The sequence below is a fragment of the Leopardus geoffroyi genome, chromosome B3 (assembly GCF_018350155.1).
Source record: "Leopardus geoffroyi isolate Oge1 chromosome B3, O.geoffroyi_Oge1_pat1.0, whole genome shotgun sequence".
NCBI classification, from domain to species: domain Eukaryota; kingdom Metazoa; phylum Chordata; class Mammalia; order Carnivora; family Felidae; genus Leopardus; species Leopardus geoffroyi.
The window spans coordinates 17,779,410-17,796,469 of NC_059337.1; the positions used below are offsets into that span (position 1 = coordinate 17,779,410).

The 17,060-nt window shown below is 37.3% G+C and overlaps 1 protein-coding gene across 3 annotated transcripts in view; it reads left to right on the top strand.

Annotated features, from left to right (window-relative positions):
* Positions 1–17,060, top strand: part of LRRC28 (leucine rich repeat containing 28) — a 154,391-nt gene that overhangs the window by 28,168 nt on the left and 109,163 nt on the right. For all 3 annotated transcript variants that reach the window (XM_045448764.1, XM_045448766.1, XM_045448765.1), the window contains 2 exons: positions 6,096–6,133; positions 6,459–6,596. In XM_045448764.1, coding sequence (XP_045304720.1) covers positions 6,096–6,133; positions 6,459–6,596 — 176 coding nt within the window. The remainder of the gene's footprint in view (positions 1–6,095; positions 6,134–6,458; positions 6,597–17,060) is intronic.

Consider the following 17,060-nt stretch of genomic DNA (forward strand, 5'->3'; position numbering starts at 1 on the left):
TAAAGTTATCTGCTCAGTTACCTTAGTGGTCACCTGATGGTTAGATTAGAGATTTCCTTCGCTACCTGAATCCAGTAGTCTCCCAGTCTTTGCTGAGGACTTCTGTTATTGTATGGTGGCATGCCTTCAGCTCCCAGCCAGGCATTTGACAACTTTGCCTTATCCTGCGCTTCCTGCTTATGCAGGAGCCTCAAGTTCGGCAGAGCTGATTGCTTAGAGTCTTTCACCTCTTTCCTGAGCATTTGCACGTTTCTGACCTGCCTTAGACCTTCTAGAATTCCAGAAATACACCAGAGCTTTTCACAGCTCCTCTGGACATCTTGCCCAGCTTTTCCATTTAAGGTTTTTGGTTGTCTGTTGTTTGCACCAGCTGTTATTTATTGACTCAGGTGGGTGTAAAGTCAAACAATTGCCCATAATGTGTTTCAACTGGGGAAAGAGTTTTTGTAGGGGGCAAGTTTCTAGGCAGATCAAATTAAAAAGAGCTTTGCAGGTGGGGCCTTTCAGGGAACCTTGAGACAAAGTCAAATGACGCCAGTTCCCTGGGAGTGAGTGCTGACCTGGTTTTGTCCCTTCAGGTGCTAGGCACGCTGCCGCTTTTTCACTTCGATTGTGGACCGGGTTTTTGTTTTGTTTTTCCATGCTTCTGCAGAGTGGAGAGTGAGGGATACAATTAGAAGAATTGAAAATGCCCCAAAGTTCACACAGCTCACTGTGCTTACTGAGATTTTTGCCATTTTTCTTAAGATATAACCCTCCTTGTATCACTTCGGTTAGTTTCCAGAGTTTTGTACATAAGCGTCTTACTACTATTTTTGCCAATATTCTTGTTGATTTTATGTAAAATAATTTTTGGAGGCCCTTACTCTTTCACTTTTGCTCTGGATTTGTAGTTTCCTAAGAAATTGCCAAATAATTTTCCAGGTTGGCTCCACCTTTTTATATTCTCCCCGAGCAAGGTATTGTTTCAGTTTCTCCACATCTCACCAGTATTTGGTGTTACCATTAGTTTTTATTTTTGTCATTTTGATAGATGTGTGGTTTTATGTCATTGTGATTTTAATGTATATTTTTCTAATGGTTAATGATACTGAACATCTTTTCAAGTATGTGTTGGTTACCTGTGTCTTTTCTTCAGTGAAACTCATTTGTTGCTCTTTTTCTAGTTGGATTTATTTTTATTCTTCAGTTTTAAGAGGTTTTTATTTTTATTTTTTACAAATTATAGAAACCAGTTCTTTGTTGTATATGTTGTTTACAAATATTTTCTCCCAATTTGTAGTTTGTCTTTTCATTCTCTCTTTTTTTTTTTTAGAAATTTATTTATTTCAAGAAGAGAGAGAGAGAGAGAGAGAGAGAGAGAGAGAGTGAGTGAGTCCCAAGCAGGCTCTGCACTGTCAGTGTAGAGCCCAACATGGGACCCGAACTCATGAACTGTGAGAATGTGACCTGAGCCAAAGTCAGACGCTCCCACAACTGAGCCACCCAGATGCCCCTATCTTTTCATTCTCTTTCTATTATTTCGTAGAGCAAAAAGTTTTACATTTTATCAGTTCTGCTTTTATGGATCATGTTTTTAGTGTCAAGTCTAAGAATTCCTTGTCTAGCCTTAGGCCCTGAAGATTTTCTGTGAGAAAAAGTCTCACATTAGTTTTTTCTCTGAAAATGTTACAGTTTTTGTTTTACAAACATCTTCATAGTCTTAAAGTTTTTGTTTGTTTTGATCTTCTGGAATTAAAATGCTTTTTTTTTATATAGATGACAAACAGCCCATATTATTTTATTTTTAAAGTTTATTTTGAGAGAGAGAAAGTGCATAAGCAGGGGAGAGGTGGAGAGAGAGAGGGAAAGCAAGAATCCCAAGCAGGCTTCACGCTGTCAGCGCGGAGTCTGACATGGGACTTGATCCCATGAACCATGAGATCATGACCTGAGCCAAAATCAACAGTCAGATGGATGTTCAGCCAACTGAGCCACCCAGGCACCCCTGGAATTAGAATTCTTGGTGACTTTTTTTTTTCTTTTCTTTCAGCACTTTTATGATGTTCATTATCATCTGGCTTGCACAGTTTCTGAAGAGACATCTCCTGTTATTCTTATATTTGTTCCTCTGTATGTAATGTATTTATTTTTTCTTTATCTACATTGAAGATTTTTGATTTTATGCTCATTTTCAGGGATTTGATTTTGATGTATCTTGTGGTTTTCTTTAAAAAAAAATTTTTTTTTAATTTTTTAACCTTTATTTATTTTAGTTTTGAGAGACAGACACAGAGTGCGAGAGGGGGAGGGGCAGAGAGAGAGTGAGACACAGAATCCGAAGCTCCAGGCTCCGAGCTGTCAGCACAGAACCTGACACGGGGCTTGAACTCACGAACAGTGAGATCATGACCTGAGCTGAAGTCGGCCGCTCAACCGACTAAGCCACCCAGGCGCCCTTTCTTTTTCTTTATATTTGACATTCGTTTAGCTTCTTGAGTTCGTGTTTCTATGATTTTCATCAAATTTGGCAATTTTTTGACGTTATTTCTTTAGATATTTATTTCTATACTCCTGTCTCTGTTTCTGGGACTCTTGCATGTTTGTTACACTGTTTAGTATTTTCCTTTAATCACTGACACTCTTTTCAGTTTTTTTCCTTCTTTTTTTGTCTCTGTGTGCTTCAATATGGACAAATTGTATTTCTCTGTCTTCAGTGTCAGTAATATTTTCTTCTTCAGTATCTAATTTGCTGTTCATCCCACCTAGTGAAGTTGTTTTACTTTGTTCATTATGTTTTTGATCTCTAGAAGTTCTGTTTGGTTCTTCTTCATACCTTAACGTCTCTCTTGCAGTGTTCATATTATCCTTTAAATAGCTTGCTATATTTTTTGTAGTTGTTCTAATGTCTTTGTTTGCTAATTTTATTGTTTCTGTTATACTGGATCTACTTGTATTGACTTTTTAATCCTGGGTATTGGTCACACTTTCTTGATTCTTGGCATATCTACTACTTTTCGATTGGATGCTGGATCTTATAAGTTTTACATTGGTGAGTCTGTAGACTTTGTTGTCTGCCTTTTTCTTGTGCTGCCTTATTCTGGCATGAGGTTATTTGCAGTTTAGTTTGATCTTTTCATGGTTTGTCTCCACACTTTGTGAGGACAGGTCTAGAGTAACCTCTACTTTAGTGGTAATTTAACCCTATTACTAAGGCATGGCCTTTATAGGATCTGATTTGAATGTGCCAAATAATCAATAAGACTTGCTGCTCAGAACTTAAATGCCTTCTAGTCTGGTGTGAGCTCTGTGGACCATTTAGCAGATAGATTTTCAGTTACTTTGCCTAGGCTACATTTTACTATTCAGCTATCAGTAAGAGAATCCTTCAGTTTTTAAAGGATTTTCTTCCCTGTAGTATCCTCTCCCCCAAACTCTACCCCACTACCCCACAACTTCCAGTTGCCTCGGTTTCTCTGAATTCTGACTTGTGTCTCCATAACTTAGTGAGACGTACGTACTTTGTTTGGGACGCAGTCCTATACCATCAGTTTTACATCCAGGCAGAAACCTAGGGATCTTGTGTGGCTTGCCTTGTTTCTTCTCTCTCAGATAACATAATCCTAATTTCATGTTTTTAGTATCAAAATAATTGTGTCATATATTCCTTCCAATTTTCTTTTTGCTTACAGCAGTCAGGTAAATCTGGTCCCTGTTACTCCATTATGGCTGGAAATAAAAGTCCTGATCTTTTAATCAGCAACCTTTTTATTTTGGAACAATTTTATATTTACAGAAAAGTTGTAAAGATAGTACAGAGTTCCAGTATACTTCTCATCCACTTTCTCCTGTTTTTAGCATCTTAAAATTTTGTCAAAACTAAGAAAGTGACATTGGCATAATACTATTAAGTAAACTTCTATATTTAATTTTATTTAAAAAACTGCCAGACCACCTTCCAAAGTGGCTGTACTGTTTTGCATTCCCACAGCAATGAAAGAAAGTTCTTGCATTATAGGAGAACATGATGAAAACTAGTTACATTGAAACTCCAACATTTCAATTACTTTGAAATTACAAAAAGCAAGTAAAGAGAAGTGACTCAAAATTGTTGAACCTTTGATTACAGGTGACTCATGATAACTGTATAACAACAGTAACAGTGGCATTCATGGCACTCTGATTATTCTAAAAGCCTTACATTTATTGATTTATTTAATCCTTACAACATCCCTATGTTGTTGGTGTTACTATTCTCTGCTCCTACAGATTATGAAAGTGAGATGTTGAGTTTGGCCACATGGCTACTGAAATGCAGTCATTCTGGCTCCAGAGCTCGCTCTCTAATCCATTCCACCAGTGATGATTCTTTATCAGTTGCACATCACAATAACTTGAGGAGTTGAGATGGTGTTTCACTTGGTGGGGGATGGTCCTGGGCACCTACATTTTGTACTTAGGATTGGGAACATTCTCTTCTTACTGTAGACCACATCTTTAATGTAGATAAATTTAATGTGTTAAAATACACCTTTTGATTTCATTCATGATGTTGAGTGCTTTGGTTCATCTTTTGATTTCGACATTTTAGGATCCTTTTGCATATGTAGAAATTGAGGCAAATGTATTGTGGGTAACTGAAAATCAACTGTCTCTTTATTTTGGTGTCTAGGCACTCTGGCTTTTGTATAACAAATGTAAATGTGTGTATATGTACGTATGTGTGTGCGCGTACTTATTTACATAGAGTCTTTTAGTTCAAAGAATTTTTAGAGTCACCTGAGAGTGCAGTTAGGAATTCCTTCCTAAAATTAATGTTTAAAGAATATGGATTTTAAAATGTGAAATCAGTTTATACGTACAAAGCAAGGAATAAAAATATCATAGAATGGTATAATTGTTTAACATGTGTTAGGCCCAGCAGGTTAGTACCTACACAGAATTTATTAAATGCAGCATGGAATAATCTTAAATGTATTAATTTTGTGTCTTATTTTGTGTCAGTGACATTTTAACCTTTGATGTTAGGTTTAATAATGTAGAAGAAAATTTCAAAATTAAATTTAAAAATACTTTATGAAGACTGATTGATGAGGCATAGTAAATAAAATGATAGTTTTGAAAAGATCAAAAAAATTTAGTTCTCTGAAAATCAGTGATACAAATTTATTTATATTAACATTTTATATTATGTTATGTAGCTAAGTTGCATGCCCAATATGGGGCTTGAACTCACAACCCTGAGATTAAGAGGTGCATGCTGTGCCAACTGGGCCAGCCAGGCGCCCCATACATTTATTTTTTAAAATTATTACTATGTGATCTCCAGTTGTCACTGTTGTTTTGTTCTGAGTCAGGCTGCTGCTGATTGCATAAAGTCTCCACCAGAGGGTGCTAAAGATACTTCAGTGGGAAAAGTTATTTACTTAGGCTTGCCTGGACTTGTCAGCCGGATAACCTTTTTTTTTTTTCTTTTTTAAGAAAAGAATTTGATTCTTGTTTATGAGATTTCCTTTTGCTGTGAAATAAATTATGTACCTTGACAGTTGAGTATTTTGACAGATACTGTAAATGATCAGCATTTAGTCTCTCCATTCTTGGTTCTCTGTCAGCATATTAGCTTGAAATAGCCTTGGTTTGCTTATTTTGTAAGTCTTCCATTTGAAATTAAAAGTTGCATTTTCATTTACATAATAAGTGTTGATTTTTCTTTACACAATAGGTGTTTTTCTGAAAACCCGAATACTTTAAAATGAACTAGAAAAACTAGTAATTTGTTTTGTAATTTGTAATTTGTTTTGTAAAACTAGTAATTTGTCAGTTTAAAAAATAACTCAAAATACATCTATTGTGTATGCTTTTATTTTAAAATAACAACTTAAATCAGTAAATAGGTTTAATATTTGCCATTCCAGCATAAAATACCATTCTGAAAATATTATTAATTATCTGTGATGACCATGTGCTTTATGGCATGCACTTAGATTGGGGTATGATAGAACATTTTGGTCCCTTTATATTTTATAAATTTCTAAGTGAGCATTTTACAAAATGGTTATCTAGCAAAAGGACTGAATGATAACAGCTCCGTTTTTTTTTTTCTTCTTTCCCCACAGATACCTTCACTCAAATAACATAGTTGTGGTGCCAGAAGGTAAGGGCACTCCAATTTTAGTTACGACATAACCATAGTTTAAGCTTTGCTTTATAATAGTAAAGCAAATTTTGGTTGGTGTATTAGGGAATTTTACTTATAAAGCATCTTTAACTTGTTAGTTTCAAAGATTGTCTCCCCTAATTAGTAAATTCAGTTCGCAGTTTTGATTAAATTAAAAGATCTATGTTTTTACTATTTTGCAAGCAACAGAGGCAGGGATATTAACTATTAAAATATTTAATTTGGTAGTACTTGCATTAAAGATTTGTCATAACACTTGGGTCAAATTAATTTTCCCTTCACCTTTCTTTTCTTTTTGAAGCCATTGGATCTCTCGTAAAACTCCAATGTTTGGATCTTAGTGACAATGCCTTAGAAATTGTTTGCCCAGAAATTGGTCGTCTGAGAGCTTTACGTCATCTTCGATTAGCTAATAACCAACTGCAATTCCTACCTCCAGGTAATCATAGTCTATAGCACGAAGTAGTTTCTTGCCTATTTACAAATCTGTTATGCCTGTTTCTCACTATGTGTCTAGGCAGTGGGCTTTGGGTATATTTAGGATTTGAGGTGGTCCGTTTGTTTGAAGGTGAAACTAAGGGTGAAATGTGTTTAAGGGAGTTTTCCCTGATGCAGACATGAGAAGGTGGCATTTATGCTTTTACCTACAATTTACTACAATTATGCATTGCAGTCAGTGCCCCGTCAAGTCACTGCCCTGGCGAAATATTTGTACAAAAAGGTAATTCAGTTCAGAATATTTTACATAGAGAATTCAGATGAACTTTGCATGATGTAATCATTTTAGTATCCAAAAAGGAAATACGTACAGTGTTTTCTCTCATTCTCTAGTGAGGTAATTGTTGTACATTAACTTTGATTTAATAAATCTTACTAGAATTTCACAGCAGAATTTAAGTTTGAGTCCTGGGACTAATTGTCAGTTCTGCCTACTGAATATCCTCTTAGATTGTGATGTGCCCGAGTATGGTACCAAAATTCTGCATTCTCCTGAGCTACCATTAAACCCCGTGACTTTCTTGTAGGGAGCATCCAGGGACCTTCCTTTGTGAATCCATACATTTGCAAGTTTTGCCATATGTCATCTTCCATATTTAAAAAAACAAAAAAAAGATGAAGTATGTAAAAAAAATTTTTTTTTAACTTGTGCTTTAGGTATTATATGGAAGTTACTTTGCATTCAAGAATGAGCAGAGAAAAAGGCAGATGTCACATTGTTGAGGCTTATTTCTACTTAGTAACTCAGGAACACCAACGAGTCTCTTAGTGTATCCAGGTGAAATGTGTGACTCAACCAGAATTACAAATTACTACCTGTTGTGGGACTTCAGGGTCATGTGAGAATGTTAAAAACTACTCATGTTTAATCCATGAATGAAAAAATCTGTAATATTTCTTTGTGATATAAAAGACACCTTCTCTAAAGGTTTTCAAATATAAAAATTTCTGAGTGAAGCATTATAACTGATTAATTTTTAGACTTTACATGCTGGCCTTAATATGTAGGCTCAATATTTACAAAAAGAGTACAGCAGTTGACTCTGCTTAAGAAATTCTTTAACCCTATATAATTACTGTCTTACATTTTCCAGTTACAGTTAATACAAAAAATTTTAATGTGGTGTAGGAATCTGATCTTTTCCTTTAGAGTTTATTGTATGTAATCGGGCTCAGTGGTGTTTTATCATTCTAGCTTTCAAGGAGTTTATATATTCAGATACTCAGGAAATTAGATTCTCTTTTGGAGATTGCCTGGGAAATGTATCAGTAAAGATAATACTTCGGGTTTTCATACTCTCATATATGAAACTTCTACAAGATCTATTGTAGAATCAAAATACATGAATATAATACTGTACTTATAAGTCCTTTTTTATATAAATTTAAGGAGCATATGACAAATGCAGTTCTCTGTTAAACCATTGTTCCTTATATTCTATTATTCTGTTTTTTCCTGTAATATAAGAACATTTTGTGGTAGAATGTGGTCATTTCCTTCCATTATATACTCTTGGAGATTAAGGATGTGCTACTGATATCATTGACTGCTTCCTAATAACCGGTGAAGGGTATAGGTTTTTGGACTGCTTTCATATCATTTTTAGTTTATATTTCACCTGTTGCGTGATTGTAAGCATTTATTTCTGGTTTTGTTTCCAGAGCTCTCTTCTGTTGTATATGTTTGGTTTTGCCTGTTTTGAGTAAAATTACATACAGTAATAGCTGTATTTTGAATAGAAACTTTTGACTGAGCCATATGTAGATTTTTTTCATTCTAGGCCATCATGAGTAGCAGTGGACTAGATCTTACTAATTATTTGGTTCACTTTATCTTTTTATGAGGTAATTGCGAGTGTTATGATTTGAATGGCAATGGGGCTAGGTATGTGTCCCCCAGTGTTTGATCGTGTTGGTCATATACAGTGGGAAATATTCTAAGTGTAGTTAAAAAAAAATGTGAGGGCTCCCATGTTATCTCCATTTGATGACAGTAGAGATCATTTGATATTTGATTGTTAGCTCCACCCAGTCCTGGCTATTATGTATGATATAAACTTCTATGTGTCACATTTCCTCAAAGACTTAACATTTCATTATGTGTATTTGTTGTGGTTGAAAACCTTTGAATATAATTTTGTATTCAGTATTTAAAATTTGAAAAGTTTTATACCGATATTTGAAAAATCTAAAACATTTGAAAAATCTAGATGCATATAGAGTTTTAAAATTAGGACCTAAGAATGGATTATAGGGGTTTTATGAACGCCATGTAGTTTGCACACAGTTTGGTATCTGCGATTATGTACATGTTATGAAAAAGGTCCAGTGTTTCTACCAGTTTCTCAAACACATCCATGACTCATAGTGGCTGATTCTGTTGAGCTGTCTGCCAATACCCACATGGTAGTGGTGGCCTTGTGGACTGGAATTCATCTTCTGGGATGTCTCTTTCCCCCATTCTGTTAGATTGCGTGTCCGGCCATTTTCCTACCTTGTGACGTGGCCTTATGTCTACAATTGATTGGTCCTGGTGTTGTACACCTGACCCAAGCAGGACAGTTCTCATCCTGGGAATTTTAGAAGAGGCTGGTGAGGGGCAAGGAAAGAGAATAAGAGAGAGCAGGGAAATTGGAAAAAGAAAATCAACCTCTCTTTCTCTCTGGGCTGTTGCACAATGCTGTGTAATCTTGTGAGGCACTGGGAAGTAGGCACACGGACTGGGAAACAGAAGAAGAAAGAAAGAGGAAGGAGATACACAGAAGATGGAGGCAGAGACATTCTATGTTTTCTTTAGTATCCCAGTTACTAGCTGTATTCTTACGGCTCATAGGCTTTGTGCGTAAGATCGCTCTTGTTGGCTTCTGTGAAGCCAAACAGCCAAAAGAGCTCCACTTAACATAGCCAAAGGCTTCACATGGCCATTCTGGGGAATAGGATTAATTGTATCTTGAACTCTCCTCTTTGCTTAACTCTTAATGCTTGGAAGTTGCAAAGGCTCTTACTAGTAGTAGGAAGTTGAGGGTTAGCAACGGCGTGATCTGTATGTTAGCAATAGGATGTGTATAAAGTGGTTCATCCTGTCATCTGTTTTTTTTTTCCTCTTTGCACCATATTAGACGTCTCTCTCTTTTTTTTCCCCCTGAGCACAGGTCATTTTTTAGGAAGAACAGAGAACACTGGTGGGAAGTAGTGACAGGATACAGGAATGTAGAGACAGCTGAGAAAGAATGTGTTACTAAGTCAGCGTAGGGGAGGTGCCACCTTTCCTCTGCCCTCTTAGGGTCTCCAGCTCGGCCCAAGAATTAACTGACATAAGACAGATCCACAGGAGAAAACTATACAGATTTTACTTAGTAATTTTTACACGTGCAAAGGAAACCTCACGAGAAAAATGAAGACCCGAAGAAGTGGTTAAAGCCAAACACCTCTACACTAGATTGGACAAAGGGTAGTAGTTATGAAAATGTGACCAGACAAAGGGGTTTGGGCTAGGGCAGTTAGTTGTGAAACAGCGACTAGGAATGTAAAGGTTGGCTTAACAAGTTTGTTTCGTTAAGATTTCCCTGGGCCTCAACTCTCCATTTCTGGCGATAAGAATGTCTCCCTCCTGGTACAGGGAGGACACCTTTTACATGGGAGTTTCTCTCGTGCTTCTAGGGAGAAACGTGCCTCCTTGCTTCTGCCACTTTCCAGTGTCTTTAACTCAAAATAACTAATACGCCAGACTCACATATTTTGGGGTGGCATGCCCTGAACTCCTCCACCAGCCACCACAGTGGGCCACGACAGCTTAATCCCACGTAAAACACATCTGTGGGAATCATCCTGCTCAAGTGTTGAGAGGCCTAAGCGTTAAAACATCAACTCCCCCAAATTACTGGTTCAGAGTTGCTTGAATGAGAGGGTCCCTGGGGCCTGTTGTACCTACATGCATGTGGCAGAACAGCAGCCTTCTGTGGGAAAGGCCTCAGCCACAGGGATATGGATACTGCAGTGGAGCCCTGACCCAAGAACACGGAAGTGGTAGGTCTGAGACATACATGCATGGGGCTCCAACAGACATCATGCACTGTGGACTGAAGAAAGGTGCTTGATACACCTGCTTGAAACATCTTCCTTAGTCCAAAACCCGGCCTGAAAGAATAAGGCCAATTTAATAGTATGAACTTAACTTGTCTCCAAGATGAATAAATAATCATCACTCAAAAAAAAAAAAAACAAAACTGTTCTGGATTATTGACGTCATGGTCTATGGTATAAAAACTTTGGAACCTTGAAGCACTATTTGCCTGAGCAGACTTAGTTCCCTTTAAGAAAAATTATTATTTTAATAACTTTGTATTTTATTTGGCAATGAGTTCTATAGGTTTGTATGCAGATACCATAAGGAGAAAGTTAAATAAATGTTTTGGCTAATTTTTTTTTACTGTGTTATCTTACAATTTTATTATTGACCTTTGTTTATTTTTCACACATAAAAATTATATATTTTTAAGGTATGCAACATGATTTTTTGATATACGTATACATTGTGAAATGATTACCACAATGAAAGTAACGAACATATCCATCACCTCCCATAGTTACTGAGTGCACGTGCGCGGTGAGAACACTTGAGATCTACTCTTAGCAAATTTGAAATATACATTATTAATTGTGTATTAATACATTATACAAACGTATTAGTGATCCATTATTATTGCCTTTCTTTTTAGAAAAACTTTTTATTATGGAAAATTTGAAATACAAAAGGACACAGAATAGAATGATGAGCCCCATACTCCCAACACCTAACTTGAACAGTTATCATAGCCATCTCCTCACTTGTATTTTTCTTTTAATTTTTGTTCTTCCCATTTTTGCCTTACAGTTGTTTTATTGAGGTAAAATTTACATAGAGTGGAATGCACAAATGTACACTTCGGAGATTTGACAAATGTACGTACCCACGTAATCAATATCGTAGTCAAGATATAGAACATTTCCACTACCCCAGAAAGTACTCTCATGTGTTCTCCAGTCTGTGTGCCACAGGCGAACACTCTTCTGACTTCTGTGACCACAGACTAATGTAACCTGTGGTTGCACGTAATACGTGCACAGCCATACAGAACGCTCGCTGTGGCTGGCTTCTTTCACTCACAATAATGTGTCCATGCTGTGGCATATATTGGTAGCCCAATCTTCTTTAATTTGCAGAGCAGTATTCTAATGTTTGAATATACGGTTTATATATTTATTTTCCTCTTGATGGACATACAGGTTTCTTTTAGCTTTGGACTATGATGAATACAGCTAATATCCAACATTCTTGTGTAAGGCTTTTTATGGATGTATATTTTCATATATACGTATCCTTATTACAGTTCACTTATATGTTACCACTTAATATAAATTGTAAGAATCTTCCCAGTAGTATACTTCCATGTACCCTCCTTATGTTACTTTATCATATTTTTTCTATATATGTTATGAACTCTACAATGTAGTGTCTACATTGCAACAGTCAGTTGTCTTTAAAGGAAATCAAGATAATTTAAAAAAGATATTCTTTGTATTTACCCACGTATGTTCTATTACTTGTGCTTTTCATTCTTTCCTGTAGTTGTAGTTTCTATCTGGTATTGTTTCTCTTCACAGTACTTCCTGTAGGATTTCTTGTGGTGCAGGTTTGCTGGCCATGCACCGTCTCAATTTTCTTTATGCAAAAATGTCCTTATTTTTGAAGAATCTTCTCTCTGGATATAGAATTCTCAGTTCACAGGATTTCTTTCTGGCACTTTATGAAGGTGACCTTCCATTGTCTCCTGACCCCATTGTTTCTGATGAGAAATCAGTTGCAATTTGTATCATTGTTACACTGTTTATAATATCTTTTTGTCCATGGCTATGTTAAAATTTTTCTCTTTATCTTTCCCTAGCAGTTTGTTTATGATGTGACACAATGTAGGAGTTTTAAAATATCCCAGTTGGGGTTTTCTTGATTCCCAAATTGGGAAGTTTTCTGTCATTATTTCTTCAGATATTTTTCTGCCCTGTTTCCTCTCTTTTGGGAACCCCAGTTATCCACGTTAAATCATTTGACAGTCATTTCACAGGTCCCTGAAGCTTTGTTCTTATTTAAAAAATATTTTTTTTCTCCCAATCTAAGGTTGGATGATAACCTGCTCATCTGTCTTCTGCTCACTACCTTCTTTTGTGCTCTCCTGTATGCTCTTCATTAAACACCCATTCACCCTCTCACAGCTTGCTGCCCTTTCGTATCCTGTCCTACATTTTCCAGCTGCCTCAGCTACCCAGGCCGGACCTCTGGCTCTTGTGCTCTGCGAGACCACCGAGCACGGCTTGGGCTCCACTTCCCTGTGCTGTGGCCCAGCGTGAGCCCCTTAGCAGAAAGCCACATCCAACACATCCCTCACCTCTTGTGTTTCCCGTATTTCAAAGATCAGAGTTCTCTCTTTCCTGTCTATTGCTTGAGAACTGTTGCCTCATATGTTTTTGAATAGTTTTATTGTATTTTAATGGGGAACAAGTCTGGTGTCAGTGACCCTGTCGTGTCTGGGAGTGAGAGTCCTATTAGATGTTCTTTGATTTCTCATCTGATTGCTAATCTGCATGTTTTCATATGTATAAATTAGGTAGCACTTAAACGTTTGTATATTGCCTTCTCCTACTTCCAGCATCAGAACTGGAACATTAATTGTTACAGAGCAAATTTAAACTAATTTTATTCCTAAGGTCTTTTCTGACTTGATTAAGTAAAATTATGTGATTTATTAGGAAGACAAATACCATGCACTTACAAATAAAGGAATATTAAGGCAGGTTTTCCATCAGTGCAGAGCCACTTGGCAAACATTTTTTGGATTCACCCTTTGGTAAAGACCACAAGGACTAGTGGATATTAGAAGCATCCTCTCATTCTTGATAGTCAACAGAAGCCTGATGCTTTTGCAATTTGCTATAAACTCCCATGAGAGAAGGTTGTGGTAAGAAACAAACAACAAAATGTAACCAGGAGTCAGAAAAGATGTTGCTTACATCTGGCATATAAATCAGCCTATTTTTTTGAAATGTTTTTATCCTTGAAAAGTTGTTTTGCATACCAAAAAAGGAAAGATTTTTAGTCCAAATTAAAAACATTAAAGCAGTCTATGTTGTACTTTAATAATAAAAATTCTAAAAAATAACAAAAGGACATATGTATGCAAAAATAAAATACACAAACACAGAAATATGTACTACATATAACTGGCATGAATTTTTCTAAAACCTCAGCCTTCAGGTATGGTCAAGTTTTTTACTTTTTTCTTTCTTTTTTTTTTTAGAGAGGGAAAGGGAGAAAGAGCATGTGTGTCGGGGAGAGGGGTAGAAGGAGAGAGGGAGAGAGAGAGAGAGAAGAGAGTCAGAGTCTCAAGCAGGCTCCATGCTCAGCGTAGAGGCTGATGCAGAGCTCGATCCCACAACCTGAGTTGAAATCAAGAGTGGGACATTCTACCGACGAAGCCATCCAGGTCCCCCTATTTTTTCTTAAAATGTGTTTTTCTTCCAGTTGAGCCTCTTACTGCTTTATCGAAATGAAATCTAGTGTCTCTTCTTAGACCTGTCCTGTAGCCACCTAAATAGTTCTGGAATCTCTGTGCTCACTGGTCTGATGTGGAAGTGGGGAGGGGAACATACCAGCCTTCCTGCTGGAGCACAGAGTAGGAATGGAGCCTGGTCATTCCAGAACTTCCACCATGGCTCACTGCCCTACTTGGTGAGACGTTATTGGCATAATCGACAGACGATAGCACAGCCTGTAGTGCTTCTTCAGAAGTGCTGAGCCTACTCCTGTGGGGACAGACTGGTCACTGGTGATCCACATTGGCGGTCCCTGAGTTACAGTTTCTAGGAACGCTGGGGACTCCAGGAACACTGGCTCAGCCCTGGCTTCGTTGCTGTCTCTTCCATTGTAGCTCAGAGATCAACTCAGGGAAAATAGAGCAGCTCTGTTTTTGAATCCTCAAACACAAAGGATCTTATGGTACCTCCTCCCCCCAGATGATCATGGCTCTTCACCCATATTACCTTCCTTGGTGGCTACTCTAGAAATTCAGGGTACTTTATCCTCTAGGGAGAATCAGCTTTTCACTCATTCCACATCAGTGCTGGTAAAATAACTAGCTAGCACTTTTTTTCTCACTAATAAAGAATCTAAATAATTAATCTCTGGCAGAGCACCCCTCTGATGTCACCAGGCTGTATATGTATGGTCATCATTTAAATAGACTTTTCTTTATTTTGTGGGATTATCTACATTACCTGGGGGTACTTAACTGTTTCATCCACCTAACAAAGAACTATCTCTTGGTTCAAAGTACCATGCTGTGTGTTAGAGGAAGCGGGGGACGGTGAACATGAACAAAATCTAGACCCAGATTTCAAAGGAGCTCATGTTACTTTATTGTCTAATATCCTAAACTAATATTTGTACTTCCAAAGAAGAGACTAGACGGAGAGGATAGAGAAGTACTGAGTGTGTTAGTACTCAGTTATCTTGGTGCAGTGCAGAGCGGTTAAGATACCCATTTGACAACTAAAGGATAGAGGGATGAAATCTAACAACTTGCCCATCCTGAGCTTTCTAGATGACCACTGAGTAAATGAATAAATTGTCTGTTAGAGTTCTAAACTCATATTCAGAATCTGTTCTTTCAGTTTCTCTCACAGATATAACATTACCTTACTAGTGTCTTTGTTATACATAATACTCTATTAGTAAGGTAATTTTATACCGTAGCTAAATATATATTAGTAATGTTATAGTGATAGTTTTTTTTATTCAGGTTTTTACATAAAATTATCTTGGTAGACTACATTAGATAAAGCACATGGATTTTTCTGGGCTACCTGGGTAGCTCAGTCGGTTAAGCATCTGACTTTTGATTTCATCTCAGGTCATGATCTCACACTATATGAGATTGAGCCCCGTGTCGGGCTCTGCACTGATAGCCTGGAGCCTGCTTGGGATGCTCTGTCTCTGCCCCTCCCCCAGCCGTGCACACTCTCTCTCAAAATAAACGAACCTTAAAAACACATGGATTTCTCAGAAAAAGTGTTTTTACTATTGATATTATTACATATTGTACAATAGTTACAAATGGAGCTAAAACTTTAAGATTTTATTTACAAACTTTTCCAAGCTTTGAAAATTGGGGAAAAACTTTGGAATAAAAATGGCCATTAAAATTCTTCTAAAAGAAAAAAAGTTTTGTGTTCTGGACCACGCATCCTTCTCAGTGTCAAATAAATAGAGAAAATACTCCTTTTTAGGAAAGATGTGAAGGGAAATGGCAGAACACGTGCCAAGTGTCTGAAAAACAAAAGCTCATTGTGATGATACTTTTTAAAGGCAAAAGGAGAAAAGTTAGTCCTTTGAAACTTGGAAAGCCTCTCCCATCAATCACACTACTGGCTAAGGCATGTTGAATTCCTTTCCATGGTCCATTCCTTTGTGAAAAGATTTAAAAGGCGCTAACATCATAATAGCAGCGACCCAGTTTGAAATCCTAAGGGGGGTATTTCCAAATTCACTTTGCAGGCAGTGCTGTTATTCTTCCCTTTCTGTGTACAATTAATTTTTCTTTTTTTTTTTTCAACGTTTATTTATTTTTGGGACAGAGAGAGACAGAGCATGAACGGGGGAGGGGCAGAGAGAGAGGGAGACACAGAATCGGAAACAGGCTCCAGGCTCTGAGCCATCAGCCCAGAGCCCGACGCGGGGCTCGAACTCACGGACCGCGAGATCGTGACCTGGCTGAAGTCGGACGCTTAACCGACTGCACCACCCAGGCGCCCCATACAATTAATTTTTCTTACCATGGTATCTTACGAGCTTGGTGCTGATGGGGAACCGTGAAGACAGTACTGAGGTCAGTTGGAGAGGATTTAAGAAGTCATGCATGAGGTTGAGGGCCTGAGCTGACGTGCAGTGGTGTTCAGGAGCAGATGATGTGGATTCGAGTATTTCTCATTATTTTATCTCTCCAGTGTATCCACCTCCTAGTCTGTCACACACAATCCTGACAGGATTGTCATTCTGAATTACAGATTTGAAAAACTACTCCTACAAGTTAAAATCTTTTGCTTAAATAATTTGCCAAGTGTTGTGGTTGCAGTGATAGAAGGCCCATAATGGGTTCATAACCGTATGTTATCACGAATACCAGGAATTAAAGGTATTAAAAAAAAAAGCTGATGCATATCAACGATCTTAATTTTTTGGAGTGAATGTTCTTGAGAACTTAGAAAATATATATTTTTAGGCAGCACTTCTTAATGCAAATTCAGAGATGTAATTGTTATTTTTGGATCCAAATCAGCCTGTAGCACAGTATTTTCAAGGTGGTGTGGAGTAATT